This window comes from Palaemon carinicauda, chromosome 15, assembly GCF_036898095.1.
Source record: "Palaemon carinicauda isolate YSFRI2023 chromosome 15, ASM3689809v2, whole genome shotgun sequence".
NCBI classification, from domain to species: domain Eukaryota; kingdom Metazoa; phylum Arthropoda; class Malacostraca; order Decapoda; family Palaemonidae; genus Palaemon; species Palaemon carinicauda.
Genome location: NC_090739.1, coordinates 52,253,397 through 52,263,396, shown reverse-complemented (window position 1 = coordinate 52,263,396; position 10,000 = coordinate 52,253,397). Strand labels below are relative to the sequence as shown.

The 10,000-nt window shown below is 34.0% G+C and overlaps 1 protein-coding gene across 5 annotated transcripts in view; it reads left to right on the top strand.

Moving 5' to 3' along the window:
* LOC137654607 (protein kinase C, brain isozyme-like) overlaps nucleotides 1-10,000 on the top strand; it is an 854,153-nt gene that overhangs the window by 617,144 nt on the left and 227,009 nt on the right. For 2 of the 5 annotated variants that reach the window (XM_068388395.1, XM_068388392.1), the window contains exon 4: nucleotides 6,582-6,693. The exons of the other annotated variants lie outside the window; for them this stretch is intronic. In XM_068388395.1, the coding sequence (XP_068244496.1) occupies nucleotides 6,582-6,693 (112 nt within the window). The remainder of the gene's footprint in view (nucleotides 1-6,581; nucleotides 6,694-10,000) is intronic. 5 annotated transcript variants of the gene reach the window in all.

Here is a 10,000-nt window from a genome sequence, read left to right as displayed (position 1 = left end):
CTGAGACATTAATCGGCTGAGGCATAATGATTGTAAGTTGCAAGTTTAGACTGTGAGTTTTGTTTTATAATCAACAAATGGTTCATCTTTAAGTTGTCCAATACAATCACATTTTCTTAGACCTTTCGTATCTATTCTTAACGACATAAGTTACTTCAATCGCTCCGATATGATAAGAAATTTGACGGCAAAATGTTAAATGATGCCAGAGAACGTTCTCGTTTGATACTGCCTTACAATATTGGTTCTTATTGTGTGAGTTTATCTCGGTGCGCGGTTATTCAACCTCGCTATGAGACTCGTTAGCTCAAACGCTCGAGTGGTAAAACCATTATATAATATAAATTTTTCGAGTTTCCTCATTGTTAACTGTTCATTGATTGATTTATAAAAAGTTCCTTCAAAATGTCTCGAGTGCAATGTCGCCTCTTTCATATGTTGTAACATCACTAACTCTTCTTAATGAGTTAGGTAAGGTATTTTTCCTTTGAATTATTACATATATTTCTCTATATCTATCTATCTAAAGATTATAAGCGATGGCTGTAAGATATTCTAAATCAGCATTAACGTCGTATGTATCAAAAATAATTTTCAGTCTTTGGTTTAGTATTACATTTTTTCTTACATCTCAGCCTTGTTGCATTTGCTTTAAAATAATTTCATCATCATCTCCTCCTACGCCTATTGACGCAAAGGGTCTCGGTTAGATTTCGCCAGTCGTCTCTATCTTCAGCTTTTAATTCAACACTTCTCCATTCATCATCTAGTTCACGCTTCATAATCCAAAGCCATGTAAGCCTGGGTCTTCCAACTCTTCTAGTGCCTTGTGGAGCCAAGCTGAACGTTTGGTGAAGTAATCTGTCTTGGGGAGTGCGAAGAGCATGCCCAAACCATGTCCATCTACCCCACATCATGATCTCATCCACATATGGCACTCGAGTAATCTGTCTTATAGTTTCTTTTCTAATGCTGTCCTGCCATTTAACTCCCAATATCCTTCTGAGGGCTTTGTTCTTAAATCTACTAAATCTATTGGAGATTGTTTCATTGTCATATGATGACTCATGTCCATACAGTAACACCGATCTCACTAAACTGAAACATAGCCTGATTTTTACATATAATTTCGGGCGATTTGCTTTCCAAATTTTACTTAACCTAGCCATTGTCTGATTTGTCTTTTTCAATCTTTCAGTCAACTTTAACGCTGTATTGAAGATCATGGTTCCTTAATACTTAAATGATTCTACCTCATTAATCCTTTCTCCTTCTAATGATATTTCTCCATTACATACTCCGTTCTCATCATCTCTGTTTTTCTTCTATTTATCTTCAGCTCAACCTCGTGTGATATTTCATGCATTCTGGTAAGCAAGTATGGCAAATCCTGTGGTGTTCTGCTAACAAGGGCAGCATCATCAGCATACTCTAGGTGTGCTAAATTCCTATCACCAATCCAGTCCAATCCTTCTCCACCATCTCTGACTGTTCTATGCATTACAAAATCCATGAGGAGGATAAACAACATAGGTGACAACACATTCCCTTGGAGTACTCCGCTGTTTACGGAAAATTAATTTGATATGACTCCATTAACATTAACTTTGCACTTGCTATACTAATGAACAGACTTAATCAAATTTACATATTTAAGAATTACATAATGACGCAGGACTCTCCACAAAATTGGCCGGTGCATACTATCAAAGGCTTTTTCATAGTCCACAAATGTCATCAAAATAGGATTTTTATATTCTACGCATTGCTGTACAACAGGTTTCAAAATGAGAATTTGGTCAGTGCAACTTCTACCTTTTCTAAATCCTGCTTGTTCATCTGTCAGCTTTTCATCAATCTTTCTCTCCAGTCTCTTTAGAAAGTCAGGTCTATTTTTGCTATTTCACCAACACTCCTAACTCCCATTCATCAGGTTTTGCCTCTTCATGCCACATTCTACAAAATAATCTTGTACTACAACATAGTCTTGTAAAATAATTTCAGTCTTTAGAATTTCCATTTTGAAGTCTTTGGTAGAATGTAAAATTGAACTGAAACGTTTGGATCGCGAAGGAAATTATCTGGTTAGTGAAGCTATATCAGAATGGATATGTAAAAGACATATCATGTATACAATTTTAGATAGATTACTAGTTAGTTCACTAGTTAATTTGAAAACAACTTATTCAAGCCTATAACTCAACTAGATACTTTGTAGCTAACTAGATACTTTATTACTTTATTTGTTAACATTTGTTATTTTGATAACAACCAATTTACATCATTCGACAACTGGATAGTTTACTCTCTCTCACATACTCTTGCCCTTTCTTCGAATTTCAGATTTCAACACATGTCTCTTAAACAAACTGTCATTTCGACAAAATTGTCCTTTCGATACTTTGTCCACGCGATGCTCTGTCCATTCAACACTTTGTTCTTCGACACACTTTTCTTCAACACACTATCTGCTCACGATGAGCGCTAAGGACATCTGAATACTGTCCCTATGCACTGAGTACGATCTTGTCCTTACAAACACACTGTCCCAGCAAAAAAAAAAAAAAAAAAAAAAATGGTTCCAAAATGGAAGCATTGATACATGCTAGACTATGCCATAACTAGCAAAGCCACGCTAATAATGTGAGCATTAGTGTTAGGCTGATTGTTGGATGCACCAGCTAGTGAAAGCCATCTTCAAATTCAAAATTCGACCGAAACTTCCGAAAGCAGGCCGAGTCTAAAGATTTTAAATGTGCTGCACTGAAAATTACAAATAGGATCATTTTTTTATGTTCATATTGCCGAAGTCCTCTCTTCCTCACTCAGCCTACATATTTGAGGAATAACCAGACACTGAGGGTCAAATTTTATAAACTGATATGACTTACTGCAGGAGCAACACTTGGCTTATTCAATTACTTCCCAATAAACCAATTACTCGAACAAAAGCGGAAAGCACATGGCGCATATCTTGTGAATACCCACACATATGCACTGGCCAAAAGATGAAGGGGCCTTATGTCTGAGGTACAAGATCAAATACATATGCTGCGTAACTACTGGTGGGTAGAAATTATACATTTGGTGCTCTAAATTCTTGGCGCAATTGATTAAAAATGATGCATATATCGATACTAATTCTTGAGGAAAAAGTGCACATTCGTACTAAATATATATATATATATATATATATATATATATATATATATATATATATATATATATATATATTATATACATATATATTTACATATATATTTATATATATATTTATATATATATATATATATATATATATATATATATATATATACACTTTAAGAAAATTCTCATTTTACTTTTCTATACCCTTTTTTGTCATGGCTAGAGTTTGAAGGATAATATTAAATTTGTATACAACTGTTTCAGCCAAAAACGTACAGCTGCCGCCATGGCATCCTTACTAAGAAATAAAAATCTTTACATTATACCTGTGCACTCATACAAACGAAAATTAGAAAAAAATTCCAAAAACAACAAATGTGAAAATACTGGAAAATAGTTCTGGACACATCTGGATCTTCCATGGAGCCTCATGACTCTGGGGAGAGTCCCAAAACCTTGCTTTGGTGAGGTCCTTATGAAAATTATCCCTTTTACAATAAAATCAAACGACCCTTATGAGAAAGTATCACTGAGGATCTTCAATAAGGCTAACTTGTGATGAGAAAAGTGTTGCACCGAGAGTATCCACAGAGACCATGACGAATGTAGTTCACACTTCCATATTCTTGAAGTGTAGTGCAAGCCCCTATTTATATAATACAATGGCCACATAACGTTAATATTACGGAGGAGACATGAAGCTCATCACACCAACGGCATTATTTAGCATTTTGTAGGTGCACTTGACAAAAAACTTCAATTGAATAGCAGTATCAGGGATACTGAAGTTTTTCCACAAAGTGACTATGGGTGCTGGTGATTGCTGAATTAGAAAGCATCACTCAACTCGACCATTGTTGAATATTCAAGTTGCGTCAGACCATGTCCTCCCCCACTACCAAGGAGAGGTTGTACTGAATGCCTCCAGAATTCCCACCGGAGCATTAGGAAATGTGCATGCGACTTCATTAAGGCTTTGGGACCTTTCTCCATTGTAAAGCTTTGAGACTGCCAACTGAGGTATTTCCATTAACATTTTCACGAGATTCAATGTAAAAATTATCACATTTCCTGTTTGTTTGATTTCTTTTATTTTTTGTTTGTATGAATGCAATGCCATTTTATAAGGATTGAGATTTTTATGTAAGTATGCTCTGATGATAATCATAAGTTTATTGTTGGAAATAGCGGTCGGAAAAATTTAAATGAATGAAGCAGGGCAGTGATAAATGCCATCCTTTTCTTTGTAAATATAGCCCCGAAAACAAGGAAACGTACAGTATTCAGAAAAGTATTGATTTAAAGTAATTGTTGCCAAACGTGTTTTAGCAGATATTGGTATAAAGTCCACTCGATTATAACTTCGTACCAGCAAGGCTCTTTACCTTGGATACCAACATCTGCTTGGGTCAACAAAAATGGCGTGGGCCAAGTAACCTCACCCCGATGGACTGTCTTAGAAATTGGATGACTGAATTCTACTGTGGTCAAATTTTCTTGAGAAAAAGGCCTATGGCTAAACACACGCACGCACACACACACTCTATATATATATATATATATATATATATATATATATATATATATATATATATATATGTGTGGGTGCTTTCTTATTCGAATATTTGTTAAAAGGATACTTTGAAGTAGTTATCCATAGTGATGAATTTTTTTAGGTAGTTTATGAAGAATGAAAGTAATGAATTGAGTTGCTAAAGTTTGAAGATTTTGAAATCCATAGTAACGTTTGGACTAGTTTTGATCTGTTAAATGAATTATTTTTCTTTAAACATTAAATGAAAAATAAATGATTTGGTCCTCATGCATATATGAAACGCGACACAGATGTCTTGAAGCACAACTACCACCATTGGTTTGTAACAGATATTTTGGATTGAGTTACGACGGTTTTGCTTTTAAATATTATTTTTCAAGAAGACTTTTTCTCCTTTTGACAGAATATTGTTGATATCAAAATGAATTAGAATTTTGATAAGCATTAGGAAGCTGCTTTTTCTGGTAATTGAGCTTAGAGTGACTCAGTCATTTCTTGTCTCTATTTACTGACGATATTAATAAGAGTAATTTTATTGTCTCTTTCAAAATGTTTGTATTCTTTTTCACTGTATAGTTGGCATTTTGATACTTCAGTATCGGTTTTGTGATGTGTCTAAATATTTACATTCCGACTGCATTTATTACAAGAGACTACGTACGTTCATATATGTACAAAATACAAAAGTTGAACATTTTTTTTATTTCACGAAACGCATTTTCCTTGCTTGTTAAAATACATAGACATTTTCATTTCCTTTGTAGAAGATCGCATTTCCATGTTTTTGAAATATGCAAATGCCATCAAATGAGTAAGCTATGATTTCGTCGTCATTTGCTGTACTTTCATTTTCATTAAATAATGGTTTCCATCTGTACTGTAGGTTTAGTTTTAAGCTCTGACGTGATATTCCTACTGTATTAAATAGTCCCGGAACTAAGCTAACGAAAGTAGGTATCACAAGTGTTCGCACATTTGCACAACTGCATACCATTTTATAAATATGTACACTATATATATATATATATATATATATATATATATATATATATATATATATATATATATATATATATATACAAAGAGAGAGAGAGAGAGAGAGAGAGAGAGAGAGAGAGAGAGAGAGAGAGAGAGAGAGAGAGAGAGAGAGAGAGAGAGATGTTGAGGATGAGTCTACGAATATGCATTGGGTATAAATTGGAGAGAGAGAGGGAAAAAGGATGATTATAATTATTGGAGACTGAAGAAGAATGTCCTTGATCATTTTAATTTACGCAGAGATCAAGAGAATGGAGAGAAACTATATCACCAAAGTCAGGAGTCTTAACGTAACAGACGACTATTACAGGAATAGTTTGTAAATTAGCTGGCTTTTTAAAAAATAGCTGTTATGAAGTAGCCTTTGTAATATTGTATGATCTAAAGTAGAAATAATAATTATGTATATTTTTCACCTTTTGATATAGCCAGTTTTACTAACTGCAGACTTGTTATCTATATAATAAGGATTTTCTTGCACGCGAATGCGTGTTATAAATTAGATGAAAGCCTTTATAAAGCTACTGTAGACTAATAATAATTCAAATCTTTTAGACCTTTAGTGGATTCTTTACAACCTTTGTATTTCATCTCATAAGTCTTTTGAATTTTGATGAAAGTAAGCCTTTGGCATAGAGTAACTGCTTATCGCTTTAGAGTAAAAATACGTTCGAGTCATTGAGCGTCCACGAAGGGTTTAGATGAGGTAGAGTAGGTCATTAATATAATTATTATGACAATGATCATCATCCCAAAACAGCCGCCTTGATGCCTTGGCAAGCCTCGTAGTGTTTGTTTGTTGATAGTAGCTTTTGGTTTTCTTCTCTCCCTCTCCTCGTAGGATACTCGCACAAAGCACAAGTTCCGCACCCAGACCTACGCCTCCCCGACATTCTGCGACCATTGCGGATCGCTGCTCTACGGCATCATACACCAGGGAATGCGATGTGAAGGTCAGTCACTCAAAGCAATGAATTAGCTGTGTCCTCTTTTATAATGTTACGTCTCATCCTCCTTCTGGTGATTGTTTGAGAGCTTTTGTTTTAACGTTAAGGAAGCCTAGATGCACTTCAACATGAGACAGGTATGTATGGAGGAGCAAGCTATACGGAGATACATTTTATTTGACTCATTGATAAAATTTTTGTCGATATTTTAGCTTGTTTTTTAGAATCTTAGATAATCAAGTCGCCGTTTAGGTACTTTAAATTAAACAATCCATTGTTTGACATTTTTGGCTTATCCGTGTATTGATAAATGCTTGTTTATAATATCTGATTAAAACTACATTTTTCAATGATTAGTATTTATTGGGTATAGTTCCACTTACATTTTTGAAATATCAGATGAAAAGTATGTTTATCGAGATACGATTAAACTGGAGCCATTTTAACAATTCTTCCGAATTGGAAGATGGCAGGAAAAATCGCGGATGCCGAGTACCTTTTTGATCATTTTTTAAAAATAATTATATTGGTTTTAGAAATTTGTTATATTGCATTATGAAAAAAGGGGGATTTGGTGGTCATCAGGAATACATTCATAAGTGTCATTGGACGGTAACTATTAATATTGTTCAGTGATAACACTCACAAGTTCCTTGTATATTTGATTTCATAAGAACTACATTTATGCAAAATACAGACAAGAGTTTTCCTGGATATGATCAATTTTTAGTTCTTGATTATTTCTAAGTTATAAGATGTACTATTAGATTAATTCAGTTAAAAATCAACGTGGAAAGCGCAAAATTTGTGAATGGGGCCTCTCTGCCAGCGCTGCCGGTGAGTATCTCCAGGTACGAGTGTTTTTCTCTCAAGGAAGTTTCAAACGAAAGCAAAGAAAATACAGGGTAATGTTTGTCTAAATGTGTCTTCTTGAAATATGTGGTTTTGCATTCTACTAAGGAATGTGTGCTGTATATCAGCATCAGCTGTTCGTGCTCGCCTTTGTATTCGTGTTGCATTATCTTCGAATTTAAACCTAGCCATTTTTTTTCTCTAGTATTCCATTCTTTTGTAATATATTGAAGGTAATGTTGTAAATACTCCAATGACTGACCATTTTCTGTCCCAATCTTTTGGAGAGAAAATTGTAATTGTTTGGTTTTTGTTATTGATATTAGTTAAATTATAGCATATTATTTTTGCCTGGAGTATGTGTACTGTATTTACAAAATAGCAATGAACATTTGGTTGATTGTTTGTTGCTGTAATCAATATAGTTGTTATTATTATTTTAATTAGAGTTTTTGTGATTCATTTAAAGTGGTTCATAATTGATAAGAGCAAAGAACTGTGTAAAATATTATGAGTATATTTTCAAAACTTTGTTTAATGGTGTAGAGAAAATATTTAATTCGTGAAACAAATATTATAGAGATATAGCTATTGTCTTTCCTTCCATTGTTCCGTTCGATAAAGCTGCGAGAACGATTTTGAAGACTATTGACATGACCGAGTTTGAATTTATTATGCCAAAGAAAGATTTGATTCTGTAAATTCACGCGTTTTATCTCAAGTAGGAGTACTACTATTCTTCTTCACTCGAAGAGAAAGTCTCTACAAAGTATTTGAGCTTCAGTCTATTTGTAAAGGAAAGTTTTCAAGAATTCTCTCTCTCTCTCTCTCTCTCTCTCTCTCTCTCTCTCTCTCTCTCTCTCTCTCTCTCTCTCTCTCTCTCACACACACACACATTGCGTGCTGCCTTTGTTTTGTATTTCGATGTGGAATAATCTGTTTCCTCTTCTACAGTAAATTATTTCTTATAATTCTTTAGAACAAAATATTTCGTTTAAGATTAACAAACCTGCAATTGATAGACCGATTTTAATTTGAAACAAACGCTGCGCAACAAGATTGATTAGTAATTGCGCATCTAGGTATTCGGTAATTAGCTCCGTCGTGCTTAAACGGTTGTGTCTGTAATTCAGAAGAGGCCGCAATATTCATCAGAAAATAACCTCTTGACTTTCATGTCACTCCACAATTTTTTCTTACCACAATTTCAATTTCTTTTCGGGGGCCCTCCCCCCCCCCCCCTTCACCTTTCCCCCTTTTGTAAGGGTATGCGACCGTGGCCCAAATGAGTTTCTTTTCAGAAATGAAATTCCTTGTATTCAATAGAAATACTTTTCAGCTTTTAGATTGTATGTAAATACTAAATTTATAAAACACATACGCTACGGCCTTGCATTTTACTTGAATACCTCTGATTCGCAATTCACGGATATTTCAAATGATATCCTCATCTAGTGCAGTATTTTGATAGACAAGCTGTGACTGACGTTTCTTCTGTCGTCGGGTAAATTAATGCGGAGTTCACGTTTGTGATAATTGGATTGTCACTTCCCACCGAGAAACCCTTTTAGATTTCTTCTTTTATGAACTTTAGAACTTATCACCTATGAAGAACTCAGAATCGTTAAAAATATTAGCTCGGTCATCAAGAATCTGCTAATGAAATATTAACGTCGGAAAAACACATTTCTCATAATGATTTTGTTATTATATGAAGGATTCTTCAAGATTGATTTATTATCATCTGTTTAAAAGGTTGATATCGACTATTTGGTCGCCAAGTCATACTATTTAGCAGTATTTTTCCTTGCATTGTTCTATAATTGTCAGCATGAAGTGTTACATGATATGTCTTTTTTACATTGTTTGTTATTCCCCTTTTGTGACAATGTACAATGACTTATATTTGTGTGGTAGAGGTGTCATGTTTATTGTGTGGTCAGTTTTTATTATAATTGCCTTTTCCATAGGTTGCATCTTGCGTGTAAACCGTTATCTGCTTTTATAATATTAATCTTACTCATGTTTGAGCCAATTTCTGCATGATTTAATTTTCTTAAGCTGTGTTTTTCTCTTTCTTTCCACTTTGCATGTCTGTTCGTTGTTGGATTTTATATCATCACCATCATCCTCTACTTCTCCTGGGCTTCTTCATCGCCTGACTACAACGTTCTTTTATCATTCGACTTTGTTATTAAATCTCTGTTATAAATACCTTTTTTTGTTAATTGTGCTTTGTGATGAAATAACGCTTGCTTTAAAATTAATTTTTACAACAACGACGATATATTGGCTTCATACAACATTCACGGTATTTCTACCCCCACCGTAAATCTCATGATTGATTTTTTTGTTTGTAAACCTGACATTTGTAAATATTATTCGTTTGATAATTAATTAAAATTTCTGAAATCCATCAAACTTTTCCATATTGTAAATATAATTGTTTTTTGTGTATGTG